This window comes from Lottia gigantea (genome assembly GCF_000327385.1).
Source record: "Lottia gigantea unplaced genomic scaffold LOTGIsca_155, whole genome shotgun sequence".
In the NCBI taxonomy this organism is placed as follows: Eukaryota; Metazoa; Mollusca; class Gastropoda; family Lottiidae; genus Lottia; species Lottia gigantea.
In genome coordinates this window covers 61,210-78,670 of record NW_008707882.1, presented here as the reverse complement: position 1 = coordinate 78,670, position 17,461 = coordinate 61,210, and the positions used below count along the sequence as shown (strand labels likewise).

The following is a 17,461-nucleotide window of genomic DNA, read 5'->3' as shown; positions in this document are numbered from 1 at the left end:
AAGAAGCGTGAAACAGTAAAAGGTATCTTATTTTCTGGAAACACAGATCCTGCCCAGGTAAGATTTATCAAAAACAAAGCTTTTAATAGATTATTTATAATGGTTGAAGGTTACCTCCCTTATCTACGACGCCCACTTGTACACAGAACATGACGTTTTATCCGTACACAGCATGACGTTTTATCCGTACAGAACATGACGTTTTATCTGTACAGAACATAGCGTATAATCTTTACAGAACAAGGCCCTGTGAAAATATGGCGTTTTCTCTGTACAGAAAATATTGCGTTTAATCTGTACAGAACGAGACATTTTATCTGTATAGAACATGGTGTTTCATCTATACAGAACATAGCGTTTAATCTTTACAAGGCGTACAGACCATTGGCCTCAGTCAATATATAACATCCTTTTGGTTGATAAATCCACATGTCAACCGCCCCAAAATTCATTAACTGTATATTCTCTGTAAATAACACGACGTTTAGTCTTGTCTTCTTGTCCTAATCACCATCACTAGATGATTGTTGGCTTCGTTTAATTGAGAACCCTATATGACTGTAAACATTATTTATCTACCTTTAATTTTTAAAGTAGGTCTATATATTATATATTTGTTATTATATGAAATAATTATACAGTCTACTTCACAATGATAATTCTTCCTTGTCTTCAGAAAAAGTCAATATCGCATATAGTCATATTACAAGTATTAAATACCGTGATTATTATTTAAGACACACAGCATACAGTGTCGGAATTCAATCAGTATACTGCCTTGAATTACACAATTCTAAAACAAAATGAAAGTTGTAGCTTCATTTACCCATGGCTTATAGGAATAGCAACCAGGGTTTTGTTCGGTTGATTTCTTCTTGAAATAATATCGACATTACTTTCAGTACAGCATAAATATAGGGTAATGACAGGGCAAATTTTTACCGAGTAAGAAAGCCCGAGAAAGAAAAAGGCGGGCCGTAGAATACCCTGAAGCGAAGCGATTTTCCACCATGGGTTTATAATATTAGTTCAAAAGATCACTCACCCAACATTATCTTCAAGCATCTGCAGGTTGAAGAATTTCTTCAAACCGTGATCGACAAGATTAATGTTCTACATAATAATATTAACCTTACTTAACTATACAGCAGAAAAAAGTGAACTTGATAGAAATAAAGTATATCTGTAGGCTAAGATATTTATATAATGTCTTGGAAATCTAATTTCAAGCGCTAGTCAAACCATGTTAAGTAATACGAGATAATGTAGACTTGCTGTAATAGCCCATGGAAGGTCCTTTCATTGTCTGCTAATAATGTAAAATTCAATGAACATTGGATGGTATCCAATAGATATAGTTGTATGGTTTTGCTTTTTTAGCTTATAAAACTCCACTTCAACTACCCATATTAAAAATATAAGGCCTACTTTGATTTTATAATTGGTTATATCTGCTCGGTCTGGAAAAAGTCACGGCAACCTGTCGTCGATGTCACTTCCGCATGTTGAAATTGTATATCTTCATTAACCGAAATCAGGAGCAGTAAAGGAGGACCTAAACTCTTCTCAACGATATATTTGAGCCAATAACGAGTTTATAGGGAATACCATGATTCAAAAAGCAAAGACCTAGAATGCAGTTACTAATGAGAGGATTTGATTGGCTGAGTTTTAATTTTAAAGCGAACTTCATCTCAATTCAGAACACAGTATTGAATAAGATTAAAGTTGCCTTTTCTGTGTAACTGTATATCAGATCATTACGGTTCCTTATAGTAATCAATTTACAATCATATCATTGTTTTTATAATCTAATCGACCTTTCAGTTCGAAAGACATGCGAGTTTTTAATAATTATATTAAAGTTATACTATTGTAGTCTACACGCAACCAGTAATTACATTTTTTGTCTGTTTACTTCCTTTTTTTGTCGAGATGTTCCAATGAAGATACGGATTCACTTTTCATTATAAATTTTAATTCGAAAATTGAGCCATTAAAAAATGAAGTTAATTACATTACAAATTTTTTAAATTAAAAATCACATTTTAAAAGAGATAATGCAAAAACTATGAATTGTGACTATAGCCTATTTATCGATGCGGATTTTAGATACTGGAATATGAAAGCGCTAATATTGAATTGATTTGGTGCATTTTAACACATATTTTGGGGCAAAAACGTATAAGAATCAAAAAGATAAAGTGGGTGTACACTTTGGGGTATAAACTAACTCCGCCATTGCCGAAATTGTATGGCGACTGTTATGGTCATGAAGAAAATCGTTGAAATTACCAGAATTCAGAAATAATTCTGACTATTAACCTTATTTGTTTGGCCTTGATATAGACCTAAATTGTCTACATAGAACAGACTGATTTAAATTATAATTTGATTCCCACATCCTGTAGATAATCCTAGTTTAACTGACAGAGAGAATTATCCTGTCAAAGTAAACATTTAAGTTGAAAGATTTAGGAAATTAAATTATTAGGCGACAGTTGATAGTAAAGTCCTTTGGTCAGGGAATTAGTAACACGGTTTTTAAAAATGTCCTACTTAATGGGACAGATGCGCCATTTTGTGGGTTGAGTTTAGTCGTGAATATAATTATGTAAATAGTCTTCATAGGTACTACAAATGTACGAAAATCGTATTATTCCTTCAAAAATATCTAAAAGTAGGAATTTCCTTTCCTGTTTCTCTAGATGTCTCAAGAAAAGACGACTCGTCTTTTTAACTTTCAAACGCCGATGACTCTGGACACACATGGATTTGAAGGCTCAAATTTCGACAGTAACCTGTGATCACTATTACTGATAAGTTTAGCAAAAACAAAATCCCGTTTCTGTGACAAAGGTACGATTGGTCAAGAAAAATGGCGAAATTAAGCCTTAAACCGTTTCTTGAGAACTGTGTCAAGTATCGTGACGTCATTTCTTACTTTTTTTAACTTTTAAATATCGTGACGCTAGTTTCATGAACACAGTATGTCCAATCCCGAATTTTGTAACTGTTAGTTTCTTAAATGTCTCACAAGTTTCATGCCAATAGTTGTTGACACACTACAAAAGACAAATATTCTTTCTTAACTAAATATTGTTTGTACCACGATTCAAAAATGTCCATAAAATCTAAGATATTTTGTAACAAGATCTGTTATGTTATGTTTATGTCCACCATTAGAGAAGTGGTCGATAATCAATGAAGAATATTGCATCTACAGTGTCATGATGTGATTTATGATCGGAATGATTGAAGGGTTGGACCTAATAAATTATAGTCCTTTTCTTTAATTAAGGGTTAATTTTCACAATATATCATCATTTAGATATTTGAAATATAGCATTTAAGGCAGCGAACCAAAAGGTAGCACGGGTTATTTTAATCAAAACAAAATAAATACTCATATCAGACCTTTTTCTTAACGTACAGTTAGCCAAAAGACTTCTTAAGATCTCTTCCTCAAAATTAAAAGATACCTCTAATTAAAGGGACAGGTTTTAACCAATCGCACGTTAGTCTCAGAAACGAGAATTATTCCATGTGTATCCAGAATTATCCTTGTTTGAATGTTAAATTGACGAATTGTCATGCAAAGTAAAGCAAAGAAATATACAATAATACAAAGTGAAATTACTAGTTTGAGGTATTTTTGGGGGATTTATGCAGTTTTCGAACATTTCTAGTACTTCTGAAGACTATTTACATATATTCAAGGCTAAAATCAACCCCCGAAATGGTGAAATTGTTTAAATACGGAAAGGATGTTTGTAATGATGATAAGGGGGAAGGGTTAGTGCGATAACTATGTAGAAAACATTACCTGTTAAATGCAACAAAGGCATAGTTACCCTTCTATGAATGACAATTTCTCAGTTTATAACATGGTATTGTGCATACAATTTCCAAGTTTCCAAACTTGCTGATACTGCTCTGTTGCTGAAAGCTTACTGTTTTAAACTAGCTGTTTCTGAGTTTTTGTTTTGCAAATAATGCATCGTGCACCACTGAATGTATTCTGTGGAATTTCACACGAGATGAGAATCTTTGTGGTACTAAAGAGTATCACCACAATATCACTATTATAGTCTCTTTAATCGAGTTAAATATAAGACACAGTACTGTATATTTACGATTTACTTGACTTAGCTTTGTTCAAGTGTAAAATTATACGGATTAGAAACCAAATTAATAATATCTTCTGAAAATATCATGTGTGACATACGGGACTACAATAGATAAGATCACCTTAAAACAAATCCTCTTATTCGTGTTTTCAACTTGAACTATAGTAGATTAATCTAGGTAAGAAATTTGATAGTAAACCAAATACGCCAAATTTTTAAAATCATTATATGGATATCAATATGTTTACATGTATTTTGGCATGTAAGGTCGAACTATTGAATAATCTATGAAGGGGCCTGTTATCACTCGAGTCTCTATAGTTACGATCTAAAGTTTGAAAGATAATCTTGAAGACGATTTAATATTAACTGTAAATGAATTCGGATATTAGAAATAAATAACCAACAGATAATAATCTTGATTGAATAGTTGGATAAATTAATATTTCAGGGTAAGATTTTTAATGAAGTACACTTTTTTACTGTAACGTATTCAACGACATGACTGTTCTTACATACTGTAGATGAACAGAATCAGTGGGGGCAGAGGGGTCAGCAGCCCTAAATCAAGTTTTTCGGGCAAAAATCTTATAACTGGGTTAGAAATTCGGGCAATCTCAGATATTTCGCCCTCCCCCCCCTCCTCGAACGTAAACCTGGCTCCGCCACTGAACACAATGCTACTACAGTGGCTCAACTACCAGGGATTTGTTAAACCAAGTACACGAGCCCCCACCACTAAAAAAAATAGCAGGAGAGCATATGTTAAAAACTATTTACAAGGGAGAACAGCTTCCACCCACTCAAGTCCACGATCCCCATTCACAATGTTGAGCCTATGGACGTAAACATTATTGAAGGGAATCTCTTGCAACATTTGTTTTTATGCGTACAATCTCCAGATGAAGCATCGCATATCAGTGTTTTTATGCTAAAATAAGGAGTATTTCAAATACACAGTTTTTTGCTTATATTCTTGATTTGTCTTAACCATCATTGATGCCTCCAATCGTTCGTTATAAGATACGCCTTGTAGGTCCAATTGGATTGAATTTTGGAACCCAGTGATTTATACTGGTTGCATTAATACAAGACTATGCAAGTATATGTTACCAAGAGTTATTTCGCAATATTATACATTGTGAAATAATATATGTCTCAAAGGCCCCATTTATTAACTTTAAATATATAAATGAAAATATGCCTGTCTCATCTACAACATTTTTTAAAACAGTGTTCTTCTATGTTATCTACGTTGTTGATGATCTTTTCACTTCCTGTTAAGAATTTTATTATACATTTCAGATGTTCATGCAGTGGAAGATACCAGCCAGAATCTTAGAGAGTCCGTCGTCGAGAGGTTAGTGCCACACAAAGCCTTAAACATACGTGGAGAGTAGAGGGTATTATCTGAGCTCTCAGAGGTCATATTGACCTCTATCCGTCACTATCAAAATGATCTTGTAACAAAGTTGTCACTATCAAAATGACCTTGTAACAAAGTTGTCACTCTCAAAATTACTTTGTGACATTATTATCACTATCAAAATGACCTTGCTTCAAAGTTATCACTCTCAAAATGGCCTTGTTACAAAGTTGTCACTATCAAAATGGCCTTGTTTTAAAGTGGTCTCTGTCAAAATGATCTTGTTTCAAAGTGGTCTCTGTCAAAATGGCCTTGTTTCAAAGTGGTCTTTGTCAAAATGACCTTGTTTCAAAGTGGTCTCTGTCAAAATGACCTTGTTTCAAAGTGGTCTCTGTCAAAATGGCCTTGTTTCAAAGTGGTCTCTCTCAAAATGACTTTGTTACAAAGTGGTCTCTGTCAAAATGACCTTGTTACAAAGTGGTCTCTGTCAAAATGACCTTGTTTCAAAGTGGTCTCTCTCAAAATGACCTTGTTACAAAGTGGTCTCTGTCAAAATGACCTTGTTACAAAGTGGTCTCTGTCAAAATGACCTTGTTACAAAGTTGTCATTGCAAAAAGGACAATCATATTGCATATTTCGGCCATTACAATTTTAGGAATAAGGAGCAGATGACGTCACAATCGTAAAAATCAAAAAAGTCAAATTTTTCGAATACTTTAAAGCGAATTGAAATAACGTTTTAGATATTTCCTGATATTGGAAAACGCGTCATTAAGACATACCGTAATTTGATGTGGCGTAACAGCATGAGATACTTCGTTTGACCAACATTACTATCGCACCATTACACTTTAGAAGTTATTATCCGAGACAGTTGATTAGCTCAAATTGTTTGTATAATTTACAAAAATTAGGTAAAATCAATTCGTACTTCTAACACCTTCACGATGTCAAGTTATTACGAACTGTGTCTTATACCTTGACTGCAATAGCCACCTTTCTGGTGTCACGGAATGTAACGATTTGATTGGATTTTGCAGCCATTCAGAGCCCGCGTAAGAAAGACTAACAACTTTATAACTTATTGTTTACAATGCTGTATTCGCTTACGTACAATCCAATCGAATCGCAACATTTAAAAACGTTTCCGATACAAGTAAGGTGGCTATTGCAGTCAATGTATCAGAATCAGTTCGTAATAGCTTAACATTAGACGTAAAGTTCGTATTGGCTTGGCATTGTGAAGATGTACTTTCTATAGTCGAAATAAATATGGCATAGAAAATTAACGAAGGAAATGTTTTGAGACGGATTGACTTAGTACACTAAATTAACTATCTTGATTTCAAATCACGCAATACATTAGTTCGGGCCTATTTGTTTCGTCTGATATAAAGGTTAATGGACTACAGTACGTCAAACATTCAATTTCAGTGAATATTTCGTAAAATTGCGGATACATTTCGTTCATGTGAAAGAATGTTTAGAACGCATGTTTTCGATTGGTCTGGGTAAATAGTTCCGAAAAGGACGAGAAGAAGATAGAAAATTATGTGTTGTTATTTAATTGAATTTCATTTATTTGCGGTAGAAATAGGTTTCCAATATCCAGAAGTCAGTCAAAATGAAAAGCCTACAATCTACAAAAAATGAAAACTTTACATTCCAAATGATGCTTCTGCAGTTCAACATTGATATGATCTTTTTGCTGAACCTAGTCCGTCCAACCAAACTCACCAAATATGAAAAAAATATAATTACTTTTGGTGTTATAATTTAGTCCTTTATACACATTGTATCCTGTTATAGTTTCTCGCGGATAGTATTTTTAAGATTGCATATTGTAGGTAGGCCTATTATGTATCATATATTGTATGATTATCAAATTATATAGTCAAATAGTCAATATATGCCTGTCAAATACTTTCCAGCCGATGATAGAAACTCAAATGAATTTGAAATTAAGAAAATTATTACTATAACTAATCTGTTTTATTTTGAATTTCAGACAGATCGAGTGTGGTGCCATCTAGACAGTCCTTACAGGAACCAGAAAAACTAGCCAGACATTCCACACGTTAGTATTCTAGCTGACTAATTTCTGATAATTCTAAGCGCTATTTCTTGAGTAGCTACAAGCAGTAGGATATTACTCAGACTCGTGTCCATTAGTTGTCCATTATTTCTCCTCCAATTCATTTCATTGAACCCAAAACAAATCTTCAATGACGACTAATTATTAGCGCTTGAACTTTCCAGATTGGAAATCCGACCGGTAATCGAACCCTCCGTTTTAATTCTGAAAATGAAAAATAATATTTAGTCTATCAGTTGGTAAATCCAATAATTGACTATGTCCCTGTTACTTCCTAGGAGTAAAGTAAGGCTGATTCTCCTGTGATTTTAAGCTTAAATTTACAATTTGTATGTGAGCACAAAGGAGACCATATTTTTCATCTAATTTCAAATAAATTCTGTGTAATCATTTGTAACCCCATTAACCTTTTGAACAACCCATTGGTTACGTATGGGCTCCGTACAATGATGATCTGCTTTGTTTATAACATGGCATCGCGGAAGTAGGAGCATGATAAATAACCTCGATGCCCTTGGTTCTCCATTCAATATACTATCAATGTATCCCTAAAACCTTAAAGTCGCCAATCGCCAATCTAGGTTTTTAGCAATGACGCATTCGCTATTTATCAAATACAATTTGTTCAACTGTCTGTTTTCAGTACCAGAAATAAATTTATCAAAACATATAGATCAAATAAGACCGGCTACCCACATGAGCAGCAGACCGAAACGAACACCATCCAGAGCTCTTGGTACACCCGCTCAGAGTGCTCGTTTATTTCGGGAGGTAAGTCAGGTCCTTTGCCTCTCAGTGGCTGAACTAGATGAGTGGTAGACCGTGGACTTTAGTGGGTTGCGTCCCATTCTCCGGGAAGTTTTGTAACATATTGATGCTATCTTGCATTTTCTTCTGTGGGTGTGAGTGCCCCGTTATGGTGGAGGCCCGTGGACTTGGTTCAACCAGTCTCTTTGGATTTGAAATTGAAGAATTTTTCTAATGGCCTCATCAAATTAAGTTGACTTCTCTATGGTTTTAAGAGTTATTTTAGCATGCAACTTACGAAGTTAATCTCAAGATTATTTGTTATCATTCAGTTCTTTCTATAATCTTTGATCTTAGCTTTATGATGTGCATGTTGGTTTATTAGACTAACCTCCAACAATCCCTTTTCCTTAAAAATCAATCTGATTCCCGAACCTAAAAATAAAATTGACAAATAGATTAACTGATTAAATTGTAGAAAAAGCCCAGTGTAGATATTTGGAGAGCAGAAGAAGAAAAGGCTAAAGTTACTAAGAAATCTAAAGCTCAAGCCTTACGAACACATGATGACCAAAAACACATCATGGTAAATAGGATTAGGAAAACTTTAGATCCAGAAGCCAGGAAAATGGTGGATAAATGGTTGGAATCTGCCACTGAAGCCGGTAGGAGATCTTTATTTGTTCTTTTTATTCTGAATTGATGATCAGAAGAGGCTTCATATGTATTTCAGTTAAGATCAAGGAGGATATTTAGTGTCATTATACATCTACAAATAACATCCCGAAATGTATCCATTTATTCCATTATTAAACTTTCATTGTTTGTTACTCTTTAATAGCCCACCTGTTCTTTTACTCAAATATCTTCGATTTTTGTTTTTAAGGTTATTACATTTTAGCTGTGTAAATGACCTAAGTTATCGGCCGAAATTGGTTTTTAAAACGAACAGAACAATATCTATTAAAGGGGTATAATAAATGTTTCATGTTGTAATTTCAGACCGCAGAATGGCTATTAAACTGTTTGCTACATTAGACAATAATAATTTACCTGATACAGAGAAACAGATTAGAATTGAGGGAATCTTGAAATTAATAAGAAGGTAAGTTAGGTAAGATGGAACAGTCAATGTGGTTGCTTTTTCCATCACAAGATACTGTAACTCCGAAATTGGAGACGAATCTTGCAATGTTAAAAAGCATCTTACGTTTTGACAAGAATAACATCTTAGGCTCACAGTTAAGCACCCTTTCTCCTTGGCCAAACCTATTAGCATTGATCTTATCCCGATAAGGTCCACTTTTTTACAATGTTAAAACACTTAACATTTTTATTTTATTTCAGAAAACATGGAGGTGACGAGCCAGACGATCTGTGTTCTAAAATGAAATATATTCGACTTCAAGATGCTGAAACTCGTAATAATAGATGGATGCATGCTACATGGCATCATTTACCCCAGTATAAAGATTGGGACCCTGTTAATAATACCAGTTCTATGTACACCAGACCACACGAACCTACACCACATGATTATGTGATCCATCCTGATTGGGGATAAAGATTTGGCTGATTGACTTATTGAAGAAAATCTATAGCCTATAAATAGATTTGAATCATGTTCAAATCAGCTCTCTGTTAAGTTTTACATATTTGTTAATAGTATAAGAATTGTATAAGGGTAAAATTTTGATGTTTGTATATTATCATTTGTATGTTTGTTTACAATTATTGTATTTTATTTTGTTTGTAAATATATGTAAATGAATAATGCCTAGTAGTAATCATTTTATGGTAAATTTCCTTTAAAAATAACTACCCATTGACATAAAAAAAACCGTACAATTTCGTTAATCAAAATCTCCCCCAAAGCATGGCAAAGTCTAGAGTAAAAGTTGTATCAGTTGACTCATTTGAAACATTATCAAAAAGCAAGGCGCATTTCACTGCTGAAACAGTCCTGCTAGTGGTAAAATTGTAGATGTAACAGTCTCTATCTATCTTAACTTAGCTTCAAGTTGAGAAAGGATCACACCTGCAAATTTCTAATACAGTTTAATTTACAGCACTACCCATTTGTATAATACAAAAATACAATTACTAATACAAAATACAATTTATGTTCAACAAACACAAAGGCGCTATGTGAAATATATTGATCAAATTGACAAATGTTATGGAAGACAGTATTATTTTACAAATGTCAGCGTAGGACTGGGCTATGTAGGACTGGGCTATTTACATCGAAAACAACTATATACATATATAATGAGCAGTTAATTATTAACAACCATCGAAACATTATTGAACTCTGCCACATTTAAATTCCTATATTTGCAAATTTCATTACCTTAAATTCTGAGTGGCTAATATATTACTACTATTTTACGCTGTATAACCTATTGGAATTCAACTAATTTATATAATTACTAAGATTGTGGTTTTATTGCACTCAGTCTATTCTACCTGCTAAAGATGACCACGATCTCGGCGTCTCTTCTATCTCATCACCAGTTTTCCACGCATAATATTCTTTAGGATTAAAATACAAGATAGCTATAGCTCTCTCTGAAATAACAAAAGACATGTATAAAACAATGACCCTATCTAAACTAAATTGTGGAAGACTAATGTGACGGTACTTTTCTTTGGAGAGTACTACTATACAACTTTTAATAATCTTGACATATTTTGGACGGGATTTTGATTAACAATAAAAAACACGATAAAAGTATGTGTCGAAAATAAAAAACAATGACCATATCAACTTGGAATTAAGGTACTATTCAAACGAATTGTAAAATACGAGTTCAAATACCCCCTTTGCTATTCAATTTGTTCTTTGATTAGCAATTCTTTTTAAATCCCGACAAACCCTTGTCAATTTGAAATATGCGAAGGGGCCGCTTTCATCGCCCATATAACTTTTACTGTTACTACCTACTACTAGTTGCCCTACTTGATGTATTGTGCACTATGTCAACGATGAAAATAATTTACTTACCTTCAGCTGTATTTTCATTAGGTGCTTCAACCATTGCTTGGTTGGGTAATAAACTCTGTTTGATTGTCTTTATCAGCTGAAATATATTTACAACTTTATATTAGATCTGTATTCTTCATAGTTAATCTCACAGTCAAATATATTTTAGAGTCTCGCATGGCTTGACGATACATGGATAAAAAATGTTTCAACTCACTTTGGGGTATGCTTAAGGGGAGATAACCAAGACATCGATATAGAAATATGTTTTATGCTGAGATGCTCTACTGCTAATAGAAAGGAGATGATTCCAAATAGTACCTATTTCTAGACTACATTGCTATCTGAACTATACCAATTATTTGAAGCTACCATAGATAACAAGATAATTAATGTATATAATAAAATCACTATATAACTTGTGTATTCTACCCAAGTGTATCCATACCAGGAGATCAACATGTTCCTCTATATTTTGATCATTTTCAGTATCACAACTTGATTACTTCCGGTAGTAAATTTTTACTCAGTTGTATTATCATGGGGCGATCTTTCCGCAGTTTGCCCACTCGACTCGACTCGAATGTTTTGAAATTTTTGGCACTGACTATTGTTTCTGGGAGATAATGCTAATAAAACCCGATACTCACGTCTTTTCCTTGTTTATTATCCTCCATATCAAATCCAAGAAAATGTATAGCAGTATCCTCATGGTCTAACTTACTTAAATAACATCCCAGCTTTCTGAAGAAACTGGAAAACATTTATCAATAAAGACTGTACGAGATAATTCAATGAAATACAACACCGTTTATCAATCTAAAAATTAAATCACCGAAAGAGATTGGCTAGTGACTATAAGCTGTGGACTATATGGGCATTCAGCAAAGCAGTATAGAGTAATGTTGTGGATTTGCACTACAAATCGTGTAGTTAATTTTATTTAGATAACTTACTGTACTAACGGTTTGAAATCCTTTCGTCGTAATTTCTGTGGTGTAGCTACAAAATTTCTCAGAATATAAGCGTAACCTGGTCCACCCTGTAACATCAAGTTCTTATATTAGATTTAAGAGGATATGGTTAATCTTCTGGAACACTTAAATGGACGCATAAATATTCCTACGTGGAAAACACACTCAATTGCCCATTTAGTCAAGATTGTGAGACTTCAATTGAGTCAGAAGAATGTGGTATTCTGACTGGACGCATCGATTGTCTTCTTGGAAAATATCCTCATTTGATTATTTATTGAAAACTTTCAACTTTTTGTGACAACAGCATAATACCCTAATGATTTCTTACCTGACACAGAAATAATATAGATCTCGCTCTGCTTCCAAAGTGGTAGTCATTCAATGCTTTATGTACAGCATCTGAAAAAGTCAATGCCTAGTTGTAATTCCTAGTTAATTTAGTAACTTAAGCTTTTAACCCTAAAATTTCATCCTAAATTTATTAATAACTCTGAAACCTATCAAAGACTAGTTTCTAAAAGGTCCCCTCAAGCTATCTGGAGCGTACTATTGCTCAATAGGGTAACGGTGTAGCTTAATCGTCAGAAATATAAAACTATACTAACCGATTAAGTCTGTAAATGTCCATTTAGCAAAATCCTAAAAAAACAAAATAACATCAGATTGACAGCGGTGTCTTCAAAATCCAATATTTATGATTTAGAAGATTTAAAAATAGTTAAGATAGTCATGATCATATTCAAATTTCAGTTTCGGTCACAACTTGCTGACATTGAACCTGCTGCTATGTTTGAATTACATGTACTCCTAAACTGTACTTTTCTTTAAAAAAAAATAATACATATAGGTAGTTAAACACTTTAACACTAGATATCCATTGCTTTGTGACCTACGCCGGTGCTTTTATTGAGACTCGTCTAAATAACCCTAATACTAGTTAAAATAAACCCGAAGGTTGACTTACATATTCAATAGGTATAATGCCTTTTGTATCTTCTCTTATCATGTTCTCTACACCGTGTATTTTATGCAATTTGGAAGACATCAACTGGAATATAAACGATTCGCTTTAGATATACAAGAGAAATGCCATGTACATAACGTAATGTATGTGTGAGATATTGTTTGCATAACATTATGATCTTTGTGGTATTTTGGAAAGTATTGAAACATTAATTCATTCTAGCATAATATCACAATAAACTTTTACTAAGCATTTTTAGAACAAATAAATTTGAGATATGACGGGTGTGTGACTCAATACTTTTTTTTTAGGAACAATGGGACAACGCCCTGCATTGTGGACAATACAAATTCATGCAGAACTAATGCAAAATTATGTATGTTATTTCCTGTGCATCCTACATATGAATGTTACTAATGAATATAATTAGTTAATATGTGAGAAATTTGAGAACGTTTTTTTTGTAAAGTAAATGGACCTTATTCCCATATTTCTTTAAGCACGGATTATTAAAATATAATTTTTCTGATATATTAAAGGGTGGCTAAGGTCGACTTTCGACTTGCAAAATCTGAAAGCAACTGAATTTCAACGACTGCTGTACGCAACCGGTGGTGTCTGGAAGAATCTGTTAAATCCCTGGATTTAGTCAACCTGGTCGCAACGACGACCGAAAATTCAATGTTTCCAACCGTTGCCCATGTTCTATTCTCAGGACAGAAAGCTTTCCGGGTAAAATACCATACACGAGCCTAGGTATACACAAATTTTAAATCTGATCTTCTTTCTGCACAATCGGAATCCAGTTCACGATTTCAGTTGTGGCGAGTGTCGTGCACGAGGCAGATCATGCTCACTCTTTCCGAAACACCTAATGGTATTTCTGAGTTTGAGAAGTCCACTTTTGTAGAATTATTACTCCCGATTTAGTCATGCTTAGGACGAGATTTGTGGTTACTGGAATTGTTTTGCTTGAACGGATTTTTAATGCTAATAGTCTGCCAATTTCTCGGAATGAGCGCTCAGATAAGCAGTTTTGAATCGAGAGTCTACCTTAATTTGACTTACAATGAGTCTTGGTGGTATATAACCAGGGAATACGTATAACTTTTCTTGTTGTTGCTCTGATAACCATTGCAATTTATTACTTTCATACGAATAATCCTCTGGAAAATAAATAGTACAAATAGTCAAATTGGTTCTCTGGATCAAAAGGAAGCTCGAAGAGCTCAAACATCTTCGCTTTGATTCTTTTCCTTATAAAAATTGTATTGTTACATCTAACGCTGAATGCTTTATGAATATAGAATATATATTTCCATCTTTAGAATCGTGATAAAGATAAAAGTTGGCAGTCACCTGAGACAAGGGTACAAATAGGTACAATCTGATTTAATGGTGGACAACTGTCAAAGTTGAGATTCAAAATGTGGCAGCTCTGTAAAAGCGCCATATGCACAAGCCTCCTATAGGGCGTCTTAGAGGGCAATCCCAAAGAAAATTATAACACATATTTTGAGGCAACAACTTGTAAAAATCAAATTTTTCAATTCGATTCAATTCAAATAGCCAAATCCCATGTACCCCCACTAGTAAGAGCAACTGAAAATTTGAATGGTGCAAATCGATGCATCACTACCCACCATAAGCATAAAAAAGCCAAAACTCGTTACAATCCCATAATAGTCATGCATTGTGTTTCCTAAACTCATCTCACCCGTATCAGATTCTCCATCAGCACCTTTTATCTTAGGTAATTTATTCCTCTTTTTACTTCTTGCTTTCTTCTGTGAACAATCTGGGCAGTCACAGTCCTTGACACCATGTTTATGTTGTTTAACTCGATTGGTAATTGAGGGTAATTTCATTCTTTCCTTTTCGTCTTTTTCTTTAATACTGGAAATAAACGGTCGTTATGTTAGAAACATTTGAGATATAATTTGTAAATTACTCCTTTATTATTTTGAAACATTATTCCTTTCTTCTGTTCTACTTTACTCTGATCAAAATTACTTTAACTATACTTTAACTTAATTCTGCAAATTACTTTAACTTTACTACTTTATGAATTACTTTGACTTTATTCTGCAAATTACTCTAACTTTACTACAATTTATGAATTACTTTGACTTTATTCTGCAAATTACTCTAACTTTACTACAATTTATGAATTACTTTGACTTTATTCTGCAAATTACTCTAACTTTACTACAATTTATGAATTACTTTGACTTTATTCTGCAAATTACTCTAACTTTACTACAATTTATGAATTACTTTGACTTTATTCTGCAAATTACTCTAACTTTACTACAATTTATGAATTACTTTGACTTTATTCTGCAAATTACTTAACTTTATTACAATTTATGAATTACTTTGACTTTATTCTGCAAAATACTTAACTTTACTACAATTTATGAATTACTTTGACTTTATTCTGCAAATTACTTTAACTTTACTACAATTTATGAATTACTTTGACTTTATTCTGCAAAATACTTAACTGTATTAGGTAATTAACTTCATTAACTTCAATTTGTGAATTACTTTAACTTTATAATGTTATTACTTTAACAATATATAATACTCTAACCTTATTCCAAGCTTATTATAATATGTATTTATATTGAATAACATTTCTTGCATTGATAAATTTCTCTTCCCTATTTTATTTTATATTGTAATGTTACTTGACTTTATATTGTTATGTTACTTGACTTTATATTGTAAAGTTACTTGACTTTATATTGTAATGTTACTTGACTTTATATTGTAATGTTACTTGAATTTATATTGTAATGTTACTTGAATTTACATTGTGAAGTTACTTGACTTTATATTGTAATGTTACTTGACTTTATATTGTAATGTTACTTGACTTTATATTGTTATGTTACTTGACTTTATATTGTAATGTTACTTGACTTTATATTGTAATGTTACTTGACTTTATATTGTTATGTTACTTGACTTTATATTGTTATGTTACTTGACTTTATATTTTAATGTTTCTTGACTTTATATTTTAAAGTTACTTGACTTTATATTTTTATGTTACTTGACTTTATATTGTTATGTTACTTGACTTTATATTGTAATGTTACTTGATTTTATATTGTTATGTTACTTGACTTTATATTGTAATGTTACTTGACTTTCTATTGTAATGTTACTTGACTTTATATTTTTATGTTACTTGATTTTATATTGTAATGTTACTTGATTTTATATTGTAATGTTACTTGACTTTATATTGTAATGTTACTTGACTTTATATTGTAATGTTACTTGACTTTATATTGTAATGTTACTTGACTTTATATTGTAATGTTACTTGACTTTATATTGTTATGTTACTTGACTTTATATTGTAATGTTACTTGACTTTATATTGTTATGTTACTTGACTTTATATTGTAATGTTACTTGATTTTATATTGTTATGTTACTTGACTTTATATTCTAATGTTACTTGACTTTATATTGTAATGTTACTTGACTTTGTATTGTAATGTTACTTGACTTTGTATTGTAATGTTACTTGACTTTATATTGTAATGTTACTTGAATTTACATTGTGAAGTTACTTGACTTTATATTGTTATGTTACTTGACGTTATATTGTAATGTTACTTGAATTTACATTGTGAAGTTACTTGACTTTATATTGTTATGTTACTTGACTTTATATTGTAATGTTACTTGAATTTACATTGTGAAGTTACTTGACTTTATATTGTTATGTTACTTGACGTTATATTGTAATGTTACTTGATTTTATATTGTTATGTTACTTGACTTTATATTGTAATGTTACTTGACTTTATATTGTAATGTTACTTGACTTTATATTGTAATGTTACTTGACTTTATATTGTAATGTTACTTGACTTTATATTGTTATGTTACTTGACTTTATATTGTAATGTTACTTGATTTTATATTGTTATGTTACTTGATTTTATATTGTTATGTTACTTGACTTTATATTGTAATGTTACTTGACTTTATATTGTAATGTTACTTGACTTTATATTGTAATGTTACTTGACTTTATATTTTTATGTTACTTGACTTTATATTTTAATATTACTTGATTTTATATTGTAATGTTACTTAACTTTATATTGTAATGTTACTTGACTTTATATTGTAATGTTACTTGACTTTATATTGTTATGTTACTTGACTT

At 32.2% G+C, this 17,461-nt stretch overlaps 2 protein-coding genes across 2 annotated transcripts in view; one reads left to right on the top strand and one right to left on the bottom strand.

The window, feature by feature from the left end:
• LOTGIDRAFT_238613 (hypothetical protein) overlaps positions 1-10,115 on the top strand; it is a gene marked incomplete at its 5' end in the record, with an annotated part of 10,801 nt that extends 686 nt beyond the window's left edge. The window contains 6 exons of the mRNA XM_009050771.1: positions 5,436-5,490; positions 7,506-7,574; positions 8,236-8,363; positions 8,818-9,004; positions 9,342-9,444; positions 9,687-10,115. Of these exons, the coding sequence (XP_009049019.1) occupies positions 5,436-5,490; positions 7,506-7,574; positions 8,236-8,363; positions 8,818-9,004; positions 9,342-9,444; positions 9,687-9,903 (759 nt within the window). The 3' untranslated portion in view covers positions 9,904-10,115. The remainder of the gene's footprint in view (positions 1-5,435; positions 5,491-7,505; positions 7,575-8,235; positions 8,364-8,817; positions 9,005-9,341; positions 9,445-9,686) is intronic.
• A 679-nt stretch (positions 10,116-10,794) lies between these two features.
• Positions 10,795-17,461, bottom strand: part of LOTGIDRAFT_173300 (hypothetical protein) — a gene marked incomplete at both ends in the record, with an annotated part of 13,204 nt that continues 6,537 nt past the window's right edge. The window contains 9 exons of the mRNA XM_009050770.1: positions 10,795-10,910; positions 11,347-11,422; positions 11,976-12,078; positions 12,282-12,367; positions 12,631-12,701; positions 12,908-12,941; positions 13,267-13,350; positions 14,335-14,432; positions 14,984-15,162. Of these exons, the coding sequence (XP_009049018.1) occupies positions 10,795-10,910; positions 11,347-11,422; positions 11,976-12,078; positions 12,282-12,367; positions 12,631-12,701; positions 12,908-12,941; positions 13,267-13,350; positions 14,335-14,432; positions 14,984-15,162 (847 nt within the window). The remainder of the gene's footprint in view (positions 10,911-11,346; positions 11,423-11,975; positions 12,079-12,281; positions 12,368-12,630; positions 12,702-12,907; positions 12,942-13,266; positions 13,351-14,334; positions 14,433-14,983; positions 15,163-17,461) is intronic.